We start from the raw sequence: 27,826 nt of genomic DNA on the forward strand, positions 1-27,826 counted from the left end.
AAATAAAAAAAATAAATAAATAAATAAATAAATAAATAAATAAATAAATAAATAAATAAATAAATAAATATATACACGAAAAAATAAATAAATAAATAAATAAATAAATAAATAAATAAATAAATAAATAAATAAATAAATAAATAATAAATAAATAAATAAATAAATAAATAAATAAATAATGAAGATGAAAATTATTGAATGTAACAAACAATTGAATATAAATTATAAAATGACTGCAAATGAATGATTGAATGAATTTATGATTTTTAATGTACCGCAGATCAGGAAAATGGAAATTATGTATCATGCGCCCTTAATATTAAAGACCCCAGCGCAGAAAAAAATTGTAACGAGTTGTTCATGAACAAAGCTGACAGGTTGAAATGTATAAATAATCATATAGCAGAAAAATAATAAACATTACAATACAATTAGCTACAATTCAAATAATATATATATTTATATTTTAATTAAATATTATTTTTGAAATTTTTATGAATAACTAAGACCTAAATCATATTTTACTTCAGCTGTATTTTATAGACATCTTTACACGATCTCTACGTTATAATTTTCTAATGTTGATCTTTGCTTCATTATCATGTCAATGTACAAAGTTGTAGTAGGAACTGTCACACTTTTTCTCAATTTTAGTACTAATTTTCAGACAAAATGGCATCAAGTAAAGGCCATCCGGTAAAAGAGAGTTCATTCCGTTATATGATTCGTGAGATTGTACAAGAACGAGGTCGTATGGTGCGAAATGACCCGACTGCTGAAGGTAGGCATCTCGCTGGAGCTGCAAGTGTAACGTATTTTATAAACATAAACATAAAACTGGGCATCTTCTTGTACATGTACATTGTATTTGGATGACTGTCTGTGTGTATCATCATGCATGCATGATTCATGATATACATGCGTTCATGTGTTTGTTATTATTAATGTGTTATCATGTTTATTAACTACAGTTTTTAAAGTCCTAGCAGGATAAGGATTAAAATCCCGGGGGGGGCACTCAACAAAATAGGGGCTTGAAGAACTGAAATTAGGGCCAAATTATAGGCTGTTGAGCTAAACATTTCGAAATTATTTCCAAATTTGAGCTTAAAGAGCTACAATTGTCAGAGTTTGAGGCTCAAAGAACTGGAGCAGATCCAAATGTGGGGCTTAAGGAACTGCCGGAGAGCCTGAAAAAGGGACCCTGGCCTTGAGCGCCGCACATACCCGTACCACCTTAACATGTGAGTGCCCCCCCGGGATTAAAATCCGGCAATTTGGTCGACTTTTTTATAAATTATATCAGTTGTAGTAACTATAGAAAAATTATTTAATTTGTGTACATCGTGGAACATTGAACTACGCATGTTACTCCTTGACTAATCATGTAAATACACAAACACGAGCGTACAACGCTACTCTGCGCGTCCATGTTAGCGAGGTTATGTGCGTGCAACAGCTTACTACGCACAACCATGCAAAGAGATGTACATATGTTCCACGATGTACACAAATTTAAATAATTTTTCTATAGTTCACCACATAAACTTGTATGGCTCAAAATTCAGACTGCTCGCCATTAAGTTTACTGTCATTGCGTATTTTGAAATTGTTGACGTTTTAATGATCCCCGATTTCTGGTCGATTATTTTAGCTGTGTCACGTCACATGCATGACGCTGTTGGGAACCAGCCTAGCCTAACTTCAGTAAAAAAACATGATCGCCGATATCGATGTGATGTGGGACTTGCATAGGATTACACAGAGATATTTCTTGCCAAAATTTGACCATTTCTAGGCAAGTTGGCCCTACTTTGTCTGCGTTATGTGAAAAAGGACAGTCTTAAGTAAAGTATACGTGCAACGCTTTTGATGTTTTGGGACACTGTGAGGGATCCGAAACAGCGGGTGACGGAGCCTATTCTTGACTGTGTAATATTCCTTCAACACGCAGCCGTACGGTAAAAGTCTTATACGATGGACGGATAGTATCAGTTTGTGAACGAGGACTAGTCCGAATAATCGGACCCAGAACAAAATATTAATTTCTGACATGATCGTGTTCTGGGTCTGAACTGTTTTCATTCGAAATCTTGATGGCAAATTGGACAAAAGAAGCACATGGTCCTACATGTACTTCACAGTTTTTTAATCCCCTATTCATGTTGCGTGAATCACTCTATTGTGGACCATCCTTTTGATACTTGAGTATTTGGACAACCGGAACAGCTTTGACAGGCCTTTTGTCTACCTCTCTGTTTGTAAACAAACCAGGAGGTCGAAAATGTCCTCCTCGCCGAATACGAAAGTCAGCGTAATAGTACGGCACTGAACGAGGACATCGTATTTTATAAGTTCCTTGTACCCGGTACTAAGTAGTAACTACAAGTTTAGAACGTTCGAGGATTGTTCTCAAGTTGTAGCAGGTGCCATAGGGTATCTTCAGTGTTAATTGTTTTCATTATAAATGTCGCAAAATATTAATATTGACAATAATTAAAAACGGGGAGGCCCCTATTATTTTTGTTATTTCCCCAAAGGCCTACGTACCCCTAGCTTGAAGAAAGTGTCTTGCAATATGTTTATAAATAATAACCAAGAACTTCTTAAGGTTGGTCTGAACCCTGGAATTATGAAAACTTTCGGGCCTCATAACTTCAAAATTGTTGGTCCAAAGTATATAAAAGTATACATTATTTAGAATGGCAAAGACTTGATAAGTTCATCTGTGAGGTCAAATTTGGGCCAAAATGGCACTTTTGGCCCCAAATCCCCAAAATAACGGTTTTTGGCCCACTTCTTTTTCATGCATCGTAACAAAAAAATTCTTGGGCCAAAAATGTTTTATTATTTTTTTTTTAAAACTAGATGAAAATATCTAGGACCCGTTTTTTCATTTTTTGAATTTCGACCAACTTTGAGAAATTTATGCCAAAAATGGTCAAAAATGCTGATTTTTCAAAAAATCATAAAAAAGCCCGATTTTGGCCCAAATTTCAAATATTTTTGGTGAAATTGGTCAAAATTCAAAAAAATGAAAAAACGGGTCCTAGATATTTTCATCTAGTTTTTTAAAAATTAAGAAAAAAAAAATTGGCCCAAGATTTTTTTTGTTTCAATGTACGAAAAAGAAGTGGGCCAAAAACCACTATTTTTGGGATTTTGGGCCAAAAGTGCCATTTTGGCCCAAATTTGACCTCACAGATGAACTTATCAAGTCTTTGCCATTCTAAATATGTATACTTTTATATACTTTAGACCAACAATTTAGAAGTTATGAGGCCGAAAGTTTTCATAATTCCAGGGTTCAGACCAACCTTAACATGTCTTTTCATCACAACAATTTTAGAAACAAGTAAGGAAGCAAATAAGAAATTAGATTCTCCTAAGCTTCCAAGTCTCAGACCGCATGTTGTGTTATATATTTTACCTTCCTTTACTGCAATGGAAATTATGATTTAATAATCTTATTAATCCAAAAATATAATTCTGAAATATTGGGAAAAAAAGGCAAAGTTATCTTCATTTTAGAGCTGTCAATTTATTGTATGATCACAAATGGAACCCCATGACGCATGCCTTGTTTATTACTTGACCATCCCAAGTGACCTCGCTCACGTACCGTAGTAATGAAAGCATATTGGTTGTAGTATTTTCACCTTTTCTTATGTTTTTCCACAAAAAGGCAATGGTGGCTAATTGGCCAAATGAACTTGCTAGTTTTGAGCATTGTTGTGAAAGGGTAGTGAAAGCGACACATGCTTTGTCTGTCAGAAAAACTGGAAAAAAATAATTAAGGCCAGGTGCATGGGGGAAGGTGGTGACAGCCTAATGGTTTTACCTGTTTTTCTCAATATTTTGCGGGGATTGAAAGCCTGGTTTTGATGAGAACCAAAGGTTCTCGCAAAAGGTTCCCATAATTGATTGCGAATTTGAACCCCTATACACTACTATGTGTTGCGACCGATGAGTTTCTGTGACTTTTGATGGTGCTGCTGCTCAGGTACTTCTGCACAATGTGATAGTGGCTATAGCTTAGAATCCTTAAATCCATTCTCAGGGTGGATTTACTCAAGAACTCTAGCTTCGAATTTGCACACGATAGTTTCGCATTCGAAGCTAGAGTGCGTTGCTATCGTTTTTCGGTCGGACAGCGGTGTAATTTTTTGCGCCAGAGGTTATTTATTCTGTTAATGTTGAAATTTGGATGAAAGTTATTTCGATGAGTCAACTGTATCTTTTAAGCAAGATTTGCCTATTTTGGACAGTCTAAAATTTTGCTGAAGTGTAATTTTAGCAAGATTTTTGATGAGATCGCCTGTCGTGATTGGCGGTGTTTACTTCTGTACTTCCATTGCTTTACATGGTGTCATGCTTCAGCGAATCCGACTAGATTTTGAATGCAATGGTCTCTAGCCTAGAATGTGAAGCTATCGGTGAGCAAATTCTTGGCTAGATTTCTCGAGCAAGGGTGGATGGGTGGCTAGTTCCAGTAACTGTAACTCGGCATACCGTAGATGTCATTATGTTTATGTTTATGTTTATGATAAAGACTGAAGTCTTGCTGGCAGGACTAGATGGGTGGCTAGCTTAGACACTGTGCAGAAGTGCAAGAACAATATTTGTAAAGAAAGATGTCTGTTCTTATTTCAGGTGGCTTCTGTCTGGTTCCAATGGAAGTTAATTGCTTTTGGACTAGGTTATTTTGTCAGCACTTCCTAGATACACATGACGAATACAGAGATGACATGCTATTCTTTGTCTACAGAAGGACGGCTACAAACAGAGCAGAAATGCAGGTAAAATACATGAGTAATTCATTATTGTGTTATCCAGCTATTTCTTCTTACTTTACAAACTATTGCATGTGATATGCAGAATAGGGTGTGCAAGTATTGGGAATGATGTAACAAGGATAACTACATAGAATCATATGCAAAAGGAGTTCAGCTTGCATACCTAGAGCTTACAGGTACGATGTAGGTAATCCATCAAATGCAAGACATTGATATACATCGAATTGATGTACTTGAGTCTTGGGGCAGATAGCAATGGTGTTTTTAACTCCACATTTTAGTTTTTAACTCCACATTTTAGTTTTTGATCAGCAAGTTAATTTACCTGCAGGAATTGTTGGTTATTGAACTACCATAAAACCTCGTCTACAAGCATATCAGAGGAGGTTTAAAGGCATTCCTACAATGCACTATGATTGGGAAATTTGATCAATATAACCTAATTTTAAAGGCAAAGTCCCCATTGCCACACACACAAAATGGTAATTTTAAAACTGCAGCCAACAAGCTAATAATTGAGACTTATAACTTATATTTGACTTTCTTACAGGAAACATTCATATTGTCCCACTGCTTTAATATTATTCATAAGTCTCAATGTTTTGAATTTTAAATAAAAGGATGAAAACACCAGATATTTGCACATAATTCCAATGCAAGGTATGGTCAACTGTACTACATGTGTACAAAAGCCAGACATACCAAGGTCAGAAACCCTATTGGGTTATGGGAATGCCTTTAAACATCCTCTGCAAGCATATAGAGTTGTTTTGATGAAAGCTTTATACTTAATATGAACATAAATATGCCAACACAATAGATTAGTCTTACAATAATACTTGTTTGTATATATGCTTGTATCGGTAATTCTGCTCAAACTAGTGTTATCATTGTCGATGAATAACGCCTGAAGCTTTCATCAAAAGCACTCTATATGCTTGTAGACAAGGTTTTACGGTATGTCCACTGTATGTATCACCAAGTGGCAAAGGGACTTGACTCTAGAGTTATATAGTTATACCAATGATGGGACATTGATCAGTCTCGGATCATCAGTATGCTATATCTGTGAACAAGATAACAATATTATTGATGTGGACCAACTATCCAAAGAAATGACTTCTGCTTGTATTTCAACAACTGTATGCTTTCATTTTGTTTATTTTACATTTTGTTCACATTGGCTCTGTAATTGTATGTGTGTGTAACTGTGAGTCTGTGAATTTATTCATTTCTTTCTGCTTTGTTTCTTTTAAATTTGCATAAATATGTATGAATACAGCAAATGGAACGGGTAAGTGATTTGATTTGGAAAAAGTATGTGATGTCCAAAGAAATTAGACATAAAGAGTGTGGACTCAGAAGACCCCCAGTGCATAACACAAGTGTATTCATTGTACAATCCCAAAATTAAGCATTACAAAAGTTTGTATCCCATAACCTTTGTTTTTAGAATGCATTACATACAGAATGTGAAGTACACACTATAAAATAAAAAAATGCCAGGTGCATGGTAAACTAATCTGGAGGTGCACTATTTTGCCCTCAATGAGCGACTTGCAGACTAGGCGAGTACATACTCTTATATTCTAATCTCTTTGGTCAGATCCTAAACTTGCATCAAGTATCTGATAGATGTGACATAAATTCTACCACATAGTTGATGCATTTTTAGGTTCCATGAGGTATGCATTTTCCAAGAGGGCAGGTAAATGGAGAGTTTGATTAAAGAGAATAGTGAGGGAAAAGGTTAAGTGTGTTGAAAACAAGAGTTACCCCAGTACAGATTACAGTTAGTTCTGGGGGGTATTTAAGGTGGCACTTATATTTTGATGGTTGAGGGCACCCGTAAGACTAAAAAACCAAGTATATTTCCCGTAGGCCTTGAACATTTAATTTTTCCGAGCAATTTTACCGCATTTCATTTTTTTGATTTTTTAAAAGTTCATCCAAAAAAGTTTTGTTCTTGTACATATTCGTTACAACCAGTAGGAAATCAATAAATACTATGAAAGTCCTAAAACTTACTGTTTTCATATGTAACAAAAAACATACTCTACACTGATTTGACATTAATATTTGTGATATGTTACCATTAATCCTGACTTTGAAAAATAAATTTAAAAAAACCAAAACATTTTGGTTTTCAGACCACATGCGGGAAACAAACTTGAAACTTTATATACTCAGTTTTGTGTACTAGTATTATGTACATGAAAGATTTTATTTGAAGGATGGTAAGATTATCCATTGGAGGGATATCCTGTAACCCTATGCAACATGTCTTTACCATTTTTCACCCTCATGTGGCAGTGAAGTCAGTGCGTATATTATTGGGTGCAGCTCGTGTTCGCTGGCGTTCACACACATGAAGCCGCATAGATAGGCACGGGAAACAGCTGCCTCGGTGCATTGACGTCACTGCCACATCAGGGTGGAAAATGGTAAAGAGCTCATTGCAACACTACCTCATATATCCATTGTGACAATTTTGAGATTTGTCCCACTTGAGTCTGTGTTGCAATTTAGGTCTGTTGGAGATAAGGATATGTTTTATTAGAAATGGGATTCAAGTCTTTGTTATAACTGGAAAGCCCCTTTTTTTCTTTTCACCAAAAATGGAGATAAGGCACTGTTCGGCCGAGGTCTCAATGTATAAAAGTACAAAAAATTGAGTATATTAAAATAAATGGTATATTGAAATTCTGTAACCATTCCTCCTTAACTTTTTTAACTAGCCTCCTGGTTAAAGTGTAATTTGTGAATTGAGTAACTTGCCTTTTGCGTAACAAACTCTTTTATTACCCTTCATTTACCGACTCCTTCATTTTCCAACTCCTTCATTTGTTGGCTAATCAGAACACCTATGTGGAATTTGTTTATTTTTGTCTTAGTTTTTGAAATCCTCATTTGCTCTTTTGTGTGTTTCATCTAGAAGGTTTAATCTATGTTTAAGTTTTAACTTTCTTCAAAAAATTAAATAAATGGACCAAAATTATATGTTCAGTATTGCAGCTAAGCATTATTATTAACTTGATCTCAATGTATCAAGCCTCTTACCTATGTACCAAAATAACTCAAAACAATTTGAATCTTTTAGTATGCTTCTATTGAGCAAAGGATTGACGGGGGCGATGCGAGGTGGTTAATACATTTTTTGTAGTGGGTGATATGTGGTGACATGCCTAGTAGAAACAGTGCGGGTGAAGAATTAATGGGTGACACCGTAAGTCACTTAAACAGTAAAAGGCTAAAATACAGGGTGAGGTTACAAAAGGTTTTTCTGGACTTCTGCCCTCCCCTCTCCACTACATAATTGGGTAGTGAATTGTTACAATGCATTTGAATGGTTTACTCAAGTTGAGTAACTGATTAGCTCTGATTCAAGTCACCAAGTTATTCTGTGAAATATTTTTAGAAAACATATTGATACCATTATTTTCCTGAGCTGGACAAGTGTATGTTTCAATACAATGAAGTCATTTTATGTTTCAGCCAGTCCCAGGTTTTTCTTCTTCTGAATTTGCAAACCTTACCTTACCCATAATACCTTGCAAATGTAGGTGGTGTTTTTTTTGATAATTTTACTTCACCCATAATACCTTACAAATGTGGGTGCTTTAAGGGGTGGTGCAATAATTATGTGTACCCCCAGGGTGGTGAATTCTCAAAATGGTCTGCCAAAAATCGCTTGCCCCCCCCTTTGGCCGTGCCAAAAATCTTTGCCCCCCTTTGACGTGCCAAAAACCTTTGCCCCCCTTTTGATGTGCCAAAAAATCTTTGCCCCACCCTTACACATGCAAGATTTTTAGGGAACCCGAATTTAAAACCTTAAATTGTCTTATCATATAATGCGAGCAGGAAATTTTGCATATTTGAACGTGTTCCTAGCGTTTTCCTATACCTTTTTAGGGCGTAATATAGAAACGGTACCCAAAATATCTGTGCCAAAAATTGCTTGCCCCCCCTTCGACCTGCCAAAAATCACTTGACCCCCCCCTTTTGACCTGCCAAAAATGCTTGCCCCCTTTTGGCCTGCCAAAAATCTTTGCCCCCCCTATAATTCACCACCCGAGGGTACACATAATTATTGCACCATCCCTAACGCTTTTTGATAATTCATTCATTGGTTCTTATGGTACCTTGACTCTAACCCATGGTGTATTAACTTCATTTGGAATGTAAATGCACAGCACATTTTCTACTAACCATTTTTATTTTCTTTCATTTTATACCGTTGATGTAGAAATGTTCCCCTTAGATAGAATTGACCAATGCTACACACTATCTTGTATGTGTCAGTCGCACCAGATGCATGCTGGGATGCGGACTAAATCAAATTTGTTTTAAATTGACCTTTTCGGTAAATCCCATAAGCTTTTGCGAGTACTCTTGAGAACTTGTCATTTTACGTCACGCCGACTTCCAATGTGCAGTAACGATGTTTGATAAAGTGCGCATCGATGCAGATCGGCGTAACGTCAAATGACGAGTTCTCAGGTATACTCGCAAAGGCTTATGGGATTTAACAAAAAGGTCAATTCAAAGTTTTCACTGAGAATCCAAAGGAAGCTAGTTTTAAATATCATGTTGCACACATAGAAGTTAGATCGTTACTTTCACGTCAAGTGCCTCACTTCACCTACCAGTATGGAAGGAAGCTGATGGGTATTGGTATGAGTAAAATGATGGGAAGATATTAATGTTTTGCAAGAGAAGCTGCAAATGTGGTTCTGAGGAGAAGATATGGTCAGGCAGGCTTGTGGGCAGGAAGACATGGCCAGACAGGCTTATGAGCATGGGTCAAACCCTGTAATGGAGGAACTGTGCCCGGGAACTGTGTCCCTGTTCCACCTCCCCCTGGTGTGAATCAGGGTTTATGCTACAAGGGGTCTTGGGTCTATGACCCCGTAATGCAGGGAGACCCCATATTTTTAAAATTATAGTATCCACTTTGGAGTGTCTTGGACCCTTTTATTTAAAGCCTACCTAAAATGAAAAGTGAATTCTGCACTTTATAAACACCAACACCTTGCCTCAGAACACAGAATCCAACAGATTCTCTCAGAACCCCGAAATTTGAGAAGCAAGGGGGTTTGAGACCCCTTGAATTATTTCACATAGCGCTATACCTGGTGTGAATTGATACATTTTTCAATATCTTGTATTTGAAACATTTTCATTTTCAATCACTTGGTTTAATGTTACTGTTATATATATTTTTAATATAATTATGTATTCTGAGTAATATAAAACAAATATTAACTGTCATAAATTTGTGTAATGGTCGAATTATAATCACCAGGTGAAAGATGTATTGTTCCATTCCACTTGCCATTCTGGCTCATGGAATGGAACAATCCATCTTTCACATCGTTATTATATTCCGACCATCACACTCATAGACAGTTAATATTTGTATAATATACTCTGTGCTATAATATCATTGCATAGATTGGCTATAAACCAGTTAACCCCGATACCAGCATATACCATGTACACGATGCTTCATTTCTCTAATATCTGCGCGTGCTATTGAAGTGGAATGAATGGATAGATCTGACCTGTTTATCGTATTTCTATATATTGGCTTTAAAATAATAATACACAGTACTGGAAAATGTGTTAAATTTGTTACCATGTCCATTATATGTATGTACAATTATTGTTTTAAAAGGGCATTTCGTGATCCACAGCATCATCCCCCCACTTTTCTCAAAAGAAGTTGAGATTTTTATATCACTGGAAACTCTGGCTACATAATGTTTATGTACAAAAAATTTCTTGCAGATTAATTCGTTTAGCAAAGATAGTGTGTAAATTTGAATTTCGTTCTGGTATACCAGAACGAAATTACAACACATGTCTATGGAGCAGTGTAATACACATAATCATGCATAACTCGCAAACACAAAATCGGAATCAACTGAAATTTTGGGAATATGGTTTTTTTGTGGATATCTATTGAAAAATGTCATAAAAAGAGGATGCTAGTATCACAAAATACTCCTTTAATATCTCTTTCATTGATTTATTAGTTGCTGTAATGGTTATGTCAAAGTCATGTGTGTCAATCACATACTGTAGTCTGTTCAATATGTTTCTTACCATGTAGATTCCATTTTGTTGTTGAATGTTGTAATGAGCTTTAAAATGATGCTTAGTAAAAAGGCAATAATATTTAATTCAGGAAATAGGAATGTTAAGATAAACAATGGAGATAAAATGCGAAAAAGAAGAAGCTTATTAATAGCTCAACAAATACACTACCGTACTGAAAAATTAAAGACTCATACTTAAGCCAAGAAAAATACAAGGTTTGTCTCTCAACCCGCACACATAAGTATGTGAAAACTTATGCGTTTTTTTTAGATTTCAGAAGAAAAGTTAATAGAAGATGGCCATGTAGCTCAGCTTAGCTCCCAAGAACAAGGACAAAGTAGGCGTTAAAATAACACAGTTAAAAAAAACCACATAGCATATAGTAAAAAAATATCCCATTGCTCATAGTTATTTTGCAAAATATTTGAGCGATAAACCTTTGTTTTTTTGTTTTGTTACCTTTTAAAAATAAGTATTTTGTTCAAAAACAACATTATTCAGTATTCAGTATTGTTCAGGCAATAAAACACTAATACCCTGGTATCAGAAGTTTCCTGACACTTTGGACCATGAGAACAGAAAAGAAATAATGTAAATCAGGAGTGTCAGGCTCATCCTTTTTTAATTTATTTTTTTCAGTACTGCAAAGTGCAATATTTTTGCACTATTAATTTTTTGCAAGTTGAACTGTCCGGAACAGTTTACCGATTTCTTATTCGCGATTGCAAACAAAACCTCACATTAAAGCCTATTGATAAAAAATATTTGTGTGGGCTTATAAATTTGCTGGTCTAAAAGTAAACATGAAAAGCGCAGAAATAAAAATCTTGTGAAAATTTCCCATTATCCCAATGTAATTAATAGTGTTGTTATTATACAACCTGCAGACAGATATTCCATATTCAACTGGATCAGGACCAGCAGCATTGTATGCTTTATCAAGCCGCTGTGATGCAAACAAAATATATATATCATTAGCCCGAGTTCAGAAAAATGCAGCTGGTTTGATTTTTTCAGATGACATACATGTCATGTGAATCTTTTATTGTTTTTAGTACCACTTATTCACTTAATGTCCATGATAATTAATTGGATTTTAATTTTTTTGGACAGCAGGTAAAAATTGTCAACAGCGGCAGTCATTATAGCCGCTATTCATTTATGTTATCATTCATCAACTCTAATTTGTTGTTGGTGTACATCATTATTAGATTCATAATTCTATTGTTTTGCCAGGGATTGTTTTATATACCTGAAGCATAGTTTTGTCTATCTAAATAATTCATGAATCAGTCGCCACTCACCAAACAGAGTGCATTAGAATTGTGACTTCAATTACGGGTAATACATTGTATGCTATATATGTCCTGATGAATGCATTAGGTAAAGACACTGATGTGCATCATGTACATACATTATCAGGCTTTCATACACAAGACAAATAACGCAGGTTGAGTCCTATTTCAAGTATATCATTTTCATATTTGCTTTCTTATCAATTTACTTGCCCTTCTTTTAAAGGAACAATCATATCTATGTTTTTTGCAGGTGGTGAACGCCGTTCATTCTCTAAATTCAGTAAATTTCCTTTGTCAGCTGTGTAATGGAATGGGATTATTTTGAAATTTTAAAACGCTTAAAATATCACAAACAAGTAGGCCTATGTTAATAAATAATATTAATACAAGCTAAAACCGTTGGGGTTCGATAATGAACCCCACAAAACTAACCTTCAAATTCAAATTAATTAAATACAGTAAAATTTGATTATTACTGGGTGAGAGTCGCTGTGACGGTTTTCAATTCGCCATGTTGGTTAGGCTCCGATCATTCAGTAGGCAAATTGAACGGCGCATACCAATGATCACGGCAGCTGCGAAATTCAGTACCGATTTTCTGTGTTTCGATTGTATGGAAAGTGCCATACGGCTGGGCAGTTTTGCCGTCTCTCTGTATCATGCCACCCACCGCCTGGTTTTTTGCACAAAATATTCTGTTCCATCAAATGATTTGAAAACAAACATCTACAGGCACTCTGCAATAACAGAGCGGTATAACAATTGAAATGGCAGCCATGTTGGAGGTTAGGTATAAGATGACAGAAGGACAGGGACAGGTCTCTGGTTCAATTCCACAACCATTTATACCTACCACCTGTTTGAATGGATGCCCGCCTCCTGGAGGACATCAATTTATAAATGAGAATGACTCTATCTGCAGTGGCGGTGCCACGGAGGGGGGCATGAGGGGGAAAATGCCCCCCAGTCAGAACTCTTGGTACTGAAAGCAATTAACCTTTAAAATTACATGAATGAGTGTACAATTTATTCATCCATTTCTCAACACACACCAATTTGTTTGCCACATCACATCATAGACAATGTGACATTCTACTAGTAACATGTCTAACCAATGCAAAACAGATTCATGTATTCAGGGCCTTTATTACGGAAGTGTTCAAATATGAGAGTTTATTATCTCAATTGTTATCGTCGCTTTCATTTCCTTAATAAGCGAGTAAATGAGCAATTTAGTAAAATCGCTTCCTTCTAATTAGTATCAATAATATCAATATCCAAATTAAGTATTTGGCATGGACACTAGGAACCTGTATTGTGCTATTCCAGTTTAAATCCATACGCCCCTTATGGAAGACATGACCTTTATCTCCCACACAGGGGGTGTAGATTTCAAATGGATTCACCCATTCGGGTAACCCCATTTGAAATTCACACTCCCTGTGCGGAAGATTTATGTCATGTCTTCCATAGGGGATATGGAGTTCAACTGGAATAGCCATTTCTCAATATGGCCTAACATTATCTACATGTAGAACCAATGACTGCGTTGCTGCTTTTCACATTTTGTTTCTTCGTTTAACAATAAAAAAAGACATTTTAATTAAAGAGCTGTTATATTTTTCTGAGCTCCCCCCACCAAGTAGTTTGCCAGATGTGTACACATAATTTTGTTGATGTACATGCGCAGCAATCCTGTAGTCAAGATGCCAACGCATTATAATCATTCTGATTTCAAACCTGAGTAGGCATGAAATTGATAAATTAGCTGCAGTCCTCCATAATGTATAGTATTTTGACAAGCTACAATTTGAAATATGCATGAATGGTCCCACTTACAAAGTTCAGTGATGTATAGTCAATGTGGGTAACAGGGGAGGGGAAGATTAAAGGACGGAGAGGAAAGGAAGATATTTATTTTGAAATTCCAACATCTAAATTGATGTGAATGGACAATTTTGCCGCAAATCAAAAACAGTGAAAATCTCACTTGTTATACTTGCCATTTTACAGGGCGGTTTAAAAGAATGTTATTTGAATGGTTATTTTCTCAGCTTTTACTAATAATCAGGAGAAAAGCTTATAACAATTTGAAAAGGAAAGTAGCAAAGAGGGGGGAGGGTAAAAAATAGACTGAAGATGAAATGAGATGGGAAGGGAGAAACGAAAAGAGAATAGTAGGAAAAATAGATATAAGCAGGGTTGTAGCTAGCAGAAATTAAGTGTCGGGTGGTATTAATTTACAGAATGTGCTTGATTTAGCAAGATTTCAACAAAAGTGGACACTTTAAGGATACATTTGGTCAAATAAACATGTTTTTTAGTATGAGTGGTAGGCTCTATCATCAAACTGATTGAGTGGTGGGCTCCATACCCACCGTAGCTCTGGCCGTAGCTACAATCTTGGTTATACACACTAACATAAAAGGCTGATTGTTTTAAATCTTAAAATCAGTCTATACACATCAAATCCACAAGCAGTTACCAGTGCCATGTTTCTTAGTTTTTTAAGAAAAGGGAAGCAGAGCAGTACTAAATGTCTGTGTCCTAATTTCTAACTAACTCTAAAGTCTTTCATTTTTGAGCTGGTGTTCTGTACCCTCACTATCCATGGTTACCTTGACACTGTTCATACCAGTCAGATGGTGTGGAACAGGAAATATGAATTCTATAGGTGATGTCTTATAATCCTTATGCTCATACAAGTATGAAATTTGAGAGTGTTCTTGTTTGGTACTACCGTACTGACGCGAGTATAGTCCCACCCCGTTTTTGGGTGAACATTTTTCAAAATTGGGAGGTGGGACCCAATTTTCGAAAAAAAAAAAAAAAATTAATTAATTTTTTTAAATTTTTTTTTTTTTTTTTTTTCGGTTTTGTAGTGTCCCTGGACATAGACCTAAATGCTAGGATCATTCATGGTTGACCTAAAAAAAAACAAAAAACTATTAATGATTTCAAAATGCATTCAAATTCGTAACATGGATGAGAATTGAATTGAATACCTATAGTTGTAATATTTCCTGTTTTCCAATCTGATTCATTAGATTAGTTGGTAAAGCATAGATTTTGTGCAGATGTTGGATAGAATTTTGTTTTTTCACCAATCTGTTTGTCACCAAATATGATTTTGAGTTCATGGGCAAAAGAACCTAGTTTTCAACTATTGCATTTTGCCATTTTCAGCAACATGGCAATCAAGCAAGAAGTCCCAATGTTTACCAAATAATGAACATTTTGTAGCCTATTAAAATGGTCAAAGTTGTCCAAAAAAAAAAAGATGATTTGAAACAGAATTTGCATTACTTAAGATTGTTCTGCTTAAGGTTAAACACAATTGATTTTCAAAGCTTGATTCCAGAGGGGCGTAAGTTAATAATGGAAACAGCCATGCAGAAAAGAATGAACTCACGCTGCACAATAGTGTATCAATTTGAACTAGGGCCACGGACAAACCGCGGCTCGTGAGTCATCCTATATGTTGCAGGGATAGGGAAGGGGCGACCATGATAGGACCATATGGGCTGATGGGGGGTGATTGTGGGCAGCCGTTTTCGCAATTTTCCTTTGGATTTTCTAAATTTTCAATTTTAAAATTATCCTGGATGATATCTGTCGTGAAATAAATCAATGCTTCTATATGCTATAATAGGCCTAGTATGCCTATTTATACCCTGATTATGCAATATATAGGCCTACAACAATAACTACAACAACAGTAACAAAACCAACAACCAATATTTTGTTAATCTAATTTGTAAAAATATATTCATAGGCAGCGCCTATTAGACTAGTATAGCCTAAAAATTCCTGAATTATATAATGAAAAAAAAACGGGCAAAACAATCAATCGCTGCAGTCAGAAAGAAAGAAACGAACAAGAAAAAAGAAAAAAGCGAGAGAAAAATAAAATAAAATAGACAGTATAGACCACATGGGGACTCGAACACGTACCAAAGTTTTCCAGCTCAAAACTATAGTATAATATAGTCGAACGTTAGTCCAGCGCGCTCACCGATTGAGCTACTGAGTGATCTGTGAAATCGATTGATCTCAAACTGACTATTATGGAATAGTGTATACCAGGCTCTTATGATAAACAATCTCATCACCGCTGTAAATGTCGGAGGTATCGATGGCGAAAAACCTCGATTTTTGCAAAAGTAGCTTAAATTAGAGTGAAATTCAAATGGTAAAGGAATCGACATACTTTTGAGAAATAATGTAGGCAGTTAGAAATCAAAATTAATGTTCCACAATCCAGATATCGATAATGTAACATAACAGTGTTTTGTGGTACAAGATTCTCGAAAATTGTTCCCCAAAACGGGCTAATAAAATTTAATCGGTACTGTTTTTGGTTCTTCCCCATGGCAACATTATTTCTTTGGTCGATTTGTAGTACAATACAAAAAAGGAGAAAACAATTACTCGGCGTAGTTTTATACGGAGAGAATATTTGAAAAAAAAACTGCATGGAACGTGTTTTTGATCTTGTGAACATGGTGCGTAAAATGATTTAAACGAAGGATTTTCAAACGGATTCTAAAAATTTGTATAAACACACAAAAATAATGTTAAGATACATCCATGCACCAACATTTGACTCACTGCGATATTTGATTGCTGAGAAAACACGGTTTTAGAGAACAACTTTATACGTCTTTTATACGTTTTTTATACGTTCTTCGTGTAACCTTAATGATCTCACATTTGTGCTGATGGTTGAGCATACATTTCCTCTGACTCTACTTTGACCGTATTGAGTTATCATTCTTTTCACAGGCAAGGTTAGAAGTTTACAGAAAAGACTCCAAGAATTTACCAAGTCTAGGTGATCCTGGTATCGACTGGGAAGAAACTGTCTACCTCAATCTAATTTTACAACAGGTAAGACTTTCAACTCGTTTATGAATCAAATAAAGGTTTAAACTTGGTGTTTCCAACCAGGATATTAACCCTAACACCCATTAAAATACCACAAAATACCACAATGAAAACCACTGCACATGCGTGAATCCCAGGGTCTGTGATGACGCAATCACCCTAAGTGTTATATGCTCACGGAATCGCTGACCAGGGCAGCGTAACCTGTGTAGCTACCGGTCTGTAATCATGTGCATGGCATACGGGGGTTTAAGGTCAATGAATGAAGCCTGGAAAAATCATGGGATGTCTCCCTACCCCTGCTCCTTCCCCTTCCCCTGTACCTTCCCCTGCCTCTACCCCCCTTGCCTTCGCCCTCACCTCTACCCCCATGCCATGAGTGCGGTCTCCCCTGCCTTTACCAGGACTTGAACCAGGGACTTAGTGTATGCAGGGTACATGCTCTAACCACTGAGCTACAGGTGATCCTGATATATGTGATGCACAGGGCTATAAACCATATTGTAATGATTGAGGCATCTATAAATATGTATGCTTGTCATACCATAGACCATGTCATTCATTGTCTATTCATAGTGTAAGGTTCTAGTTAGTTTCTCTGCATCCCCAATGAATGTGTTGTGTGTCCCAAATATAAAAGTATCACCAGAATGTCTATTATGTGATATGAAATGATACATCCAGAGATGGCATTAGTGTAATTGAGTTACAGGCAAATATAGGGCACAGAAACATTACAATACCGGTCCAAAAAAACCATGGTATTATATGTGGCTGGACGCGGCGAATGAGCCGTAAACTCGGCAAACTTCATTTCGAGCTACAGGTGAAAATATATGCAAATCTCGTATTTTGGCAAAGTTGAGATTTTTGCAGATTTGAAATGTTTAAGCTTTCTTCTAAACACATACAAAGTTTTATTTTAAAGAAATAGGTGGAAATATGAAATAATCTACATTTTCTGAGGCCCATCTGATGAATGGTCATTTTGCTTCACTAACTTTGAACGCATTTTTCTCGGTTTCGTGTTTTGATTCATGGCAACCTATAACAAGCCATAACTTCGCTTCTGATTGTCATATGAAGTTCATTGAGGTGTCATTTAATCCCTGAAACATGCGATTTGCAAATATGTAAAAAAGTAAAAATGACCAGAGGGGGACTTTTACGGCTTATTCGAGGTGTCCAGGCACATATAAAGAATATGAGATGATCTCTTTCTATCCATGTATGGATGGAAGGATTTAGTAAAATGTCAAATTTAGTATGCTAGACCCAGCTAAAATTAATCAAACACCAGGAGCGGCACTACCTGGGGGAGGGAGGACAAGGGGAAGGGCATTCCCCCCAATATTTTCTTGGCCCCCAGTTTCAAGGCAACCCCCCAAAAAAAATTACATAATGTCTACTTTTGTGGCAATATTGTGCAAGATTTGTTGATTTCCCCGAACCCCCTGGACAAAATTTCTTGCCGCTGCCACTGTTAAACACAAGTTCCAACTGATGGTGTAATAATTATGCAGTCATTAACTTTAAACCTATTTTACAGTCTTTGAATTATTATTATTGGGACCTTTTCTTATCAACATAATCAATTTCCTTGTAGCATCCTTTACTACCTTGCCATAAGAGATCACCCTTCAACACACAAAGAATATGCCGTGTTGTTATGAATACATCTTTCAATATCAAAGTCTTGTACAGCTATTGATCAAACTCAAATCACAACCTCACTACTGGGCTATAATACATACCACTAGCATGTAACATAACCTGGCCAGTGCCCATGCAATGTGATTTTGTGTTCTGCCTATAATGTTTTGATTCAATCAGGCAACCATAACATTATTGCTGCATCTATAGACTTGAATGTTAAAGGACAACTACAAGCAAAAATTTCCCTTATCATAATTTTGCCAAACATAGATTCTTGAAAGCAGGAACATACATTTTAATATTACATTTTAATTTTTGGCCCCACACATATATGGGGCTTATGTTATCATCCAGATGGTTGCCTGTCTGCCTGCCTGGTTGTTTGTTTGGCTGTCCGGGCAAAAGCAAAGTCATTAATCCACTGTGCAGTTCCAACGCAATAACCAATCAACTTCAAACTTGGTACAGTGATTAAATATGGTAGCCTGATGTGCTGTATAGTAGATGTTGCCTTGTCTTAAAAGATTCAGATTAGTCTTGCAATCAGTGAAATTAACAACCTTTTAAAGGGGTGTGCCCCAATTGATAGCCTCATTCCCATTCGTCTTAATCAAAATTGAGATTTTAGTATCAGGAGAAACCTCATGTTTTTTTCATTACCCCAGTGAAATTTAACATTTGAGATATGTTTTGTTTTGATAGTGTGAACAAAAAAGTGGTGAACTGTGGTAGAAGTGAATGTACTATCCTATGCGGCATTGTTGTACATGTTTTTGCTTGTCATATCAAAACTGCTGTAGTAATACAACTCAAAAATACTTTCATGAAATTTACAACAGCTTTAGGATATGTATACTTTTGTGTGGGGTAGGGGTGTGTGTGTGGGGGGTAGGGTGTATGGGGTGGGGTGTGTGTGGGTGGGTTGAGTGTGCATTGTCAACACTAGCTGGCATCTCTGATTAATACACATGCACAAATCTCAAATCATATGTTATTCTTATTTATGTATCTTTTTATCTTGTAGTATGAATATATATTAACCTGTGCAGTATGTACCAAAACTCGAGATAAGATGGCCATCCATAAGAAGGATTCAGTACCAGTTTATGCCTCACCATCGCGGAGGAGGATGGACAAGAAAGGTGTCGAATCAGAAGTTTCCTATCCTAATTTATTCTTCTTTATAGACAATTTTGATGAGGTAAGTTGGCCTCGGTGTTACATCTAGTTATCTCTTGTTTGGCTCAACAAATTCTTGCAACTTGTATTATTTAAACATTTATGTTATTTGACATAGGAATGTGATGATAGGTATGCGCCATTTTTGACTCATTGCAAACCATTTGAGTGGTTGATTGGGGAGTCAATAGCAATCATGTTGGTAGAGGGGTCACATGTGTACAACGGCGTGTTAGTGCTTGCTCCCTTTGTGTCAGTCTGGCAAGGAAATTGTCCTATTGATGTCTGAGATAGCATTGGAAAATCGGGTTCTTGTTCAAGCTGGGAGGAGATGAGATGACCTACTGAAAAACAGGGGTAGTACTCCTATAAATCTGTCCCTGGATAGCATTCAGAGCAGGGGTTCCTAGTTTGTTTTTGAACATGAGGTACTCCATTTCTTGTAAGCCGGGCCACCGCTTTATGCACAGGTAGTTCGGCAAACCCACCTTTGAAGCTCATGAATCTATTGGGGATCACAAAATGTGGGGCTGAAAATTCCATGATTAAAGACATTCCCGAAGCAATAAGATACAAGGGGTAGTAAACACAGTATAAATCAAAGATAAGACATGTATGACATTATGGGCCTATTTGCTGTAGTCATGTTCATACTGAACAGTATTTGAGATATGTGTAATTACTGTAATATCACCAGGACTTGTTATATCTTGAATTGGTCAAATCAAGGTCTGGTCAACAACATTGTCAAACTAAGTCCTGGTCGATCTCATGCCTGAAGGCATCACTAAGGAGGAAATACAGACAGTGAAGCAGTAACCTTAGCTGCAGATGAAATCAACTCCAAAATGGCTGATGGCAGTGGCCTTTAATATATCATTTCTATGCTACAGAGTGCACGTTTTTCAACATAATGATTCTTGAAAGCAACATTTTGACAACAGGTGTTGAGTTGTTTTGAACAATTGTACTTTTTCATAAATAAAAAAAATTAAGCAGCCTTGTAGCACTTCACATTAAGACTCCTCTGGTTTGGAACAGTGGAATAGCCAGGGGCAAAGGGAGGGGAGGGGGGGGACAGCTGCCTCTGTGAATGTCTTATCCATCCCTTGTGGGATGGTGGCTGCCCTGATATTTAAGATTTGTAGGCATTTTTTTGTGTACTTTTTAGCCCATTTTTGACCATTTTCATCAAATTTTCCCCTCTGAAAATTGCCTTCCCCCTTTGCACCCCCCTTGAAAAAGTCCTGGCTGTGCCACTGGTTTATAACATCACTGATTGCACTTTTAATTTGGTAAAATCTGAATCAAGTAAATTGAAGCATTACCTATGACGCTCCATCATTTTGTAATTTGACTTTGTTACAGGTATTTGGTGATGTTACAGTACAAGAAGGTCAGATGCTGTGTGTGGAGCTAGTGGCATGTGAGAAACAAGGACCATTCCGCAGTGTTGTATTCCTGGGTTCTGTCAGATATGAAGCACTCAAAACAGTATATGAAACAAGGGTAAGGGCTACAAAAATTCAAAACTGAAATATCTGTTCACTTTTTGAAAGTAACTTTTTCCTTTGTTCACTAAACTAAATGTGACCATCCACCATGATCCCAGTGTAAAGTTGCATGTGCTTATTTAGAGATATGGACCAATATATAAGCTTTATAGAAATCAATAGAAAACAAAAGAATTTCAAGAGCTAACTTGATTTTTGAGCACTGATTTCCCAAGCACTGATTTCCCAAGCAGTTATGACAAGTGATATATCATTTTAAAGCTTACTTTCTGACAATTTCAACTGTTCAAAAAGATACCCAGAATTGCGACTTTATCTTAGTTCGTCATTATGGTCACAAATGTGCAGCATTATTTGCTGTTTTGTACAGTGAGGAGTTGAAAAGGGATGATCAGTCATATGTTGGGCATTTTGAAAAATATTTTGCTTCAAACCTCAGAATATCTTTGGGGTATTCCTCGATTTGAAAGTAAAATGTTGAGATTTTTCACACCACCTTCCAAACAACTGATAATTATTACATGATACTGTGATTTTGTTTTACATAGGCCAGTACACCAGCCAAGTTAGTATCTAGGATGTCAATGGGATGGTTTAAGAGCACCAGGGTCGAGTAGTAGAATTCATTCAATGAAAGGACCAGAGGGCAAAGGTTATGCGGAGGTGGCCGTCAGTAGAAATACAGTGGATGATAACGATAACTGGGCATATCCACAAAGTGGAGGGGTAAGTCATGTGACTTGTTCACTTCAAATCCATTCCGTTGATCTGTTTTCAACACCAATAGTAACAAACCATGCATTCATGTCAAGAATACACATGATGGATTGTGTTTAAAACTAAGGCCTTAATCAAACAATTTTTTTTTAGGCCCAATTGGAGATAACTGCATTGGGAGAATGCACAATGGGCTATTCCAGTTAAAATCCACACTGCCCCTGTGGAAGATTTTGGAAATATCTGCCACAAGGGGAGTATGAATTTCAGATGGAATTAGCTCATAGGCAGCTCCATTTGAATTTCATACCCCCTCTGAGAAAGATTCAACCTGAATATCTTCCACAGAGGGAGGGCAAGTTTCAAATGGAGCTATTAATGTGCTCATTCCATCTGAAATTCATACTCCCCTTGTGGCAGATATTTCCAAAATCTTCCACAGGGGTAGTGTGGATTTTAAATGGAATAGCCAAATAACTGGTATTTTAAACATTGTCTGCCAATTAAAAAAAACCCATCCTGAATGCAAAAATGTAGTGTAGCATGAGGCTTTGTTGCACATGTAATTATGAAAGTGGTCAATGAGCAACTGTCAATGAGTTTTCAATTTCAATATCAAAAGTCTAATATCAGATATTTAATTCATTTTTGCTTCTTTTGCAGTCCACTCCAGCTTCACCAGCCCATAGTCGTGCCAATCGTGCCATGTCCAATAGCCTACCTTGGGGGCAAAAGTGGGGCGGCATGAGGAAGTCTCATTCCGATAGTGAAACGTTATCTTCCATGTATGAGGATGATAACTATCCACAGAATGAAGGTTGGTCATGATTTATACCGCGGCAGAATATGAAATCTTTAGCTATCATTCACCAAAGACTAAAGTAATGAGAACACTGAAGAAAAGAAAAACATGATGTCAACATTTCATGCAATTCTTTATCTTAATAAAGTGGTATGATCTCTCTTTCTCCACAATTTTCCTACTTTTGAATGAAATTTACATAGTTAAGGTGCATCAATGCAGTACCTGAGCTATTGATCTTTAACTCTCTGACGACAAGTTTCAAAAAAATTTTAGAAATTCAAAAATTTCAGAAATGTAAATTTTCATGACCATATTTGGAATCAACATGAAAAGTGCATTGAAATGAGTACAAACAAGCCTAGTATTGGTTCAGTAGTTCAAATATTGCAAAAGATAAATCCCACACTCACAGGAAACGGTATGGGTTCAATATGTGAGATCCCAAGGCTCATTGCAGTAGGTTTTATCCCCCTCCCATATATGTGATTTTTTTTCTATGAGGGAGGGAAGTAACAAAATTGTTTGTTTTTGCCTATTATTTGTCATAACTCAATAACTGCAATACATATGGAAATAAATGTGATCAATGGCTTCCTTGACTCATTTCTTATAAGATTAATGTATTATCCTGCAGAAATAAACTGTATTATATAAGCAAATTCACTAATAATTTAACAAAATATGGCATGAAGGCTCTGATTCACCTTCAGGGACAAATTTAGCACCATGTGAGCAACAGTTTTGTTAACTTTCCTTTCTATTTCTTCTTTCAGATGAAATTCCTCTCTCTGAATCTTGGAAAATGAAGTTAATGAGACCGTATAGTACTCTAACTAAAATGAAGAAAACCAGATCAACTAACTTATCCGAGTCTTATACACTTAATGTACAACTCACATATGTCACATTACCATGGCATAGAATTATAGCAGGTAAGCTTACAGCCGCTAGCAGGTCTTCCAATATCATCAACTTAGAGCAATATTGTAATATTTCCATAAGAAATAGATTTGTATTTCTTTTCCACAAAATGTTTGTCTACACAACGCTTATCACACCGCTGGTCATGACTGAGGTTGGTCCTTTTAATTAGGGATTCAATCATGTTTCACCGTTGTTCATCACCGTTTAACAGCGATGCGGCCGCGTCGTCTGTGTGGTTTACTTCGCTCGGGCAGCTTTAGCTGCCCGAGCGAAGTCAACCACGCAGACGCGCGAGCGAAGTAAACCACGCAGACGCGCCGGACGGGAGTTGTTAAACGGTGATGAACAACGGTGAAACATGATTGAATCCCTTTCAACAACGAAAAGAAGCTAAAGATCATATATTCCCGATTATTTCACGAGGAATATCACTTAATCATTGCCACTCATCTTTACAAAAACTTCAATGATTTCTCTGTTGATATCAGCAATAAAACTAGGGCCTATAGAATAAAACGGCAATGTTTAGCCGCTACATGAAAAATACTGAATTCAACAGCTCTCAAATTCAACTTGCAAGCTTGCACACGCATTGCACGCACAAAAGTTCCAGACATGACGAATTTTACGCGCTCCCAACTTTTGGTTGGGTTAAGGTTAATGTACATTATAATTGTGTGAAAATCAGAATTTTGAAAAACATTGAAGGTTGAAGGTGTCCTCCTCAAACAAGTATTACAATATTGCTTCAAATCGATGTTGGACCTTATAAAATTTGCTTTCACTGTCATCATTGTTGCCATAATAATATGGGACATGATCAGTGGGAATGAGTCGCATGTCAGCAATTTTCAATTAAAAGATTTTTACACCATTTTTTGGCAGTTTGCAAATGCTACATTTTGATGTAAACCCCATTAAAATCTGACATCTGGTTATCAATGGCTTAAAACAATATAAGACTAAAGAATTTGCACACTGTTTTTGCCAATATCTCAACAACAAAAATTATCGACATTTGACTAATTCTCCTTGATCTTGTCACATATGTGACCGTACACCACGAATGAGCCGTAAATGTCCTCAATTGTATTCTGAGTTACAGTGTAAAATGGGCATGAAGGTCATATTCATAGGTATTTCAATTTGGTGCTACGTGTATCTCATTAAATGAGGTACACGTAGCACCAAATTGAGGTACCTATGAATACGACCTTCATGCCCATTTTACACTGTAACTCAGAATACAATTGAGGACATTTACGGCTCATTCGTGGTGTACGGTCACATATATGGATCTTAGTCAATTTTTACAAGCTTGAGGCAAACGCTCAAAAATGGCATTAACAGTATTGCCTTCATTATGCTACCATTCACGCTTATTTTCTATGAATTTTTTTGCAGAGGGCAAAGTATGAAAAGGGAATCATGAAAATAGTAATTTATTATCTTTCTATGAACCAAACACTTAATTTTGCCAAAAATAATTCATATGATTAATTCCTTGTATGTTATTTGGCTATTGTTCATGAAATAATCAGTATTTGATATTTTATTCCACCATAGATATTTGTGCTCAAGGAGGCAAACTTAAAATACCTGGTAATGATACAATTTTTATGCATCATCAAGGTTGAGGTTTACTAACTTTTTTCTTGGTGCAAAATATCAGATTGGTAATAATTATAGGTTGATAATTGTATATCATGTGTTTGGAGTGAAACTTTACAAAATAATGCACACATACTGAGTTGTTGATGCATCTAATGCACCAGCTCCACAGCATCTTAGTACAAGTGCATTATTTTATACAATTTCTCGAGCAAAAACTGATACGCATTTATTAATCTATTTCATACACGAGAAAAATATTCCGTAATTTTTGCGACAAAATTGTCGCTAAAAGTGTTGGAAAATGCAATATAAATGTGTCATACCGCAAGAAAAATGAACATGTCTGAAAGCACTGTGCATAGTGCATGGATTGCTCATCAGTGCATTATACACAATACATTCCTGGCAGTTTCTAGCATTTGCTATGATTGGTTCTCTCCAAGAGTGTATGAAATACCTGACAGCTTTGCTGTGCAGTGGTACAGTGTTTCATGATGATTCCAACTCTTTTGAATTTGTTTTTTTTTGGAATAACCTAATTTCTACACATACCTGGTAATGAATACAATGTTTGTGCATCATCAAGGTTGAGGTTTACTAACGATTTCTTGGTGCAAAATATCAGATTTGGTAACATACTTTTATGATTGCCCTGCTGTGATGCAGTGGTTCATGATGGTGATTCAATATGTTGAAGAGCATGTTCTCTTTTGTAGTTCCCATACTTCCACCATCCTAGCCTTCCCTGGGTGCCTTGTGTGTGGGTATTGCTTGTACTCCCAATCATATCCCACAGCCTCCCCTGGGTGCCTTGTGTGTGAGTATTGCTTATACTCGCAATCATATCCCACAGGTGGTTTTGGTATGACTTATTTCAACCCATAGAGGCCGTCAGCCTTTCGCCATCTTGTGGGTACAAATGATACGCGTGTTCATGCGCCAGACACTTGCCGCGTAGGGCGCAGCTTGCCACGCAGCTATTTTCACGCATCGACGCAGTGATTTTGCTGTTCACGCATGGAGATCGAACGATCATTGCAGCGTGTACCCACAAGATGGCGGCATATGACGTCACGCTGACGGCCTCTATTGATTTGTTCTCTTTGCACATGGTTGACTTGAGGTGTACAATATATTATTAATGGTAACCAAGACTTTTCAATATAATGTATAATCAGGGAAGCACTGTGAAGTTGAGATGTGGGGATATTATTAATTAATTCCATTTATATTCCTTATGGCTTCATCGAGGCAGTGACATCAGTACTTTGTCACAGTTACTTGGCAGATGCAGTTTTCATAGATGGTATCACATTGAAAACTATTAATTTCAATTTCTCTATTTTATTTTTTCAATAGATGTATTAGAAATCCAGAAAAGACCTGTTTTGACAACCAGCTAGCATTAGGACCCACTGCCTGTATCCATGACAATAATATCCTCCTGGACATCCCATCTTGGAAGAAGATTCCTCCTCTTTCTCCTCCTCCAGCTCTTCATCTTTTTCACCTTGACAACGAACAAGACATATCATCATGTGCTTGTGTTTTTGCTTTCGATTACCCATCTGTGCATGGGTTGGTGTTAACCTTCCGACTGAATGGAACAAGAAGCAATATCATCACGTTACCAGCTGAAATGAAGCGAGTTTTGTTCTCTGAGTACCGCTCACAGGTGATTGAAGTGTCACATTGTTTTGTACAGATTACTAAAACTACATAATATCCACAAATTTGCAAAAGTCTAGCCTTGCCTTTATCACGAGAGCCAATCCTATGACGTGCACAAGACAATATTGCTATCTAACTTCGTATCTGTCACTGCATATTTTTGAAAATCGGCTGCCAAAAGTGGGTAAGTGCAATAGCTGCCATGTGTAGCAGCCATGTGTAGATGAGTACAATACACTGTGTAGATGAGTACAATACACTGTGTAAATTGCCAAATCTTTACACGGCAGCTATTGCACTTACCCACTTCTGGCACTGAGCGGTCGAAATGCACATATAATGCGCTATTCCAGTTGAAATCCATACACCAGATTGGGACATATCACCTGTATTTCAATTTAGGTTACCTGAATGGGCGACTCAATTTGAAATCTACATCCTCTGTGTGGGAGATTAAGGTCATGTCTTCCATAGGGATGTATGAATATCAACTGAATAAACCAAATACCCTCTTCAGACATGCAGGGGCATTTGATGCTCTGAATAATGTGTTAGGCATGTATAGGTAAAACAATCAGCTCTCATTAAGGGATCTAAAATGAGCGTTTATTGCGTTTCGACAGTATTTTTTGTAGGACATGAGAGCACCTCAGACCTATC

At 36.6% G+C, this 27,826-nt stretch overlaps 1 protein-coding gene across 1 annotated transcript; it reads left to right on the forward strand.

The window, feature by feature from the left end:
* The first annotated feature begins 608 nt into the window (after window positions 1-608).
* LOC140155189 (uncharacterized protein KIAA0930 homolog) lies at window positions 609-27,651 on the forward strand. Its single transcript, XM_072177933.1, is given in 12 exon segments — window positions 609-784; window positions 4,657-4,802; window positions 6,082-6,093; window positions 16,985-17,089; window positions 19,767-19,943; window positions 21,290-21,430; window positions 21,984-22,034; window positions 22,036-22,161; window positions 22,816-22,969; window positions 23,731-23,889; window positions 25,448-25,483; window positions 26,855-27,651. Coding segments are annotated over 12 exon segments (1,260 nt in total). The 5' UTR covers window positions 609-675; the 3' UTR covers window positions 26,899-27,651.
* Window positions 27,652-27,826: the final 175 nt, after the last annotated feature.

This window comes from Amphiura filiformis, chromosome 6 (assembly GCF_039555335.1).
Source record: "Amphiura filiformis chromosome 6, Afil_fr2py, whole genome shotgun sequence".
In the NCBI taxonomy this organism is placed as follows: domain Eukaryota; kingdom Metazoa; phylum Echinodermata; class Ophiuroidea; order Amphilepidida; family Amphiuridae; genus Amphiura; species Amphiura filiformis.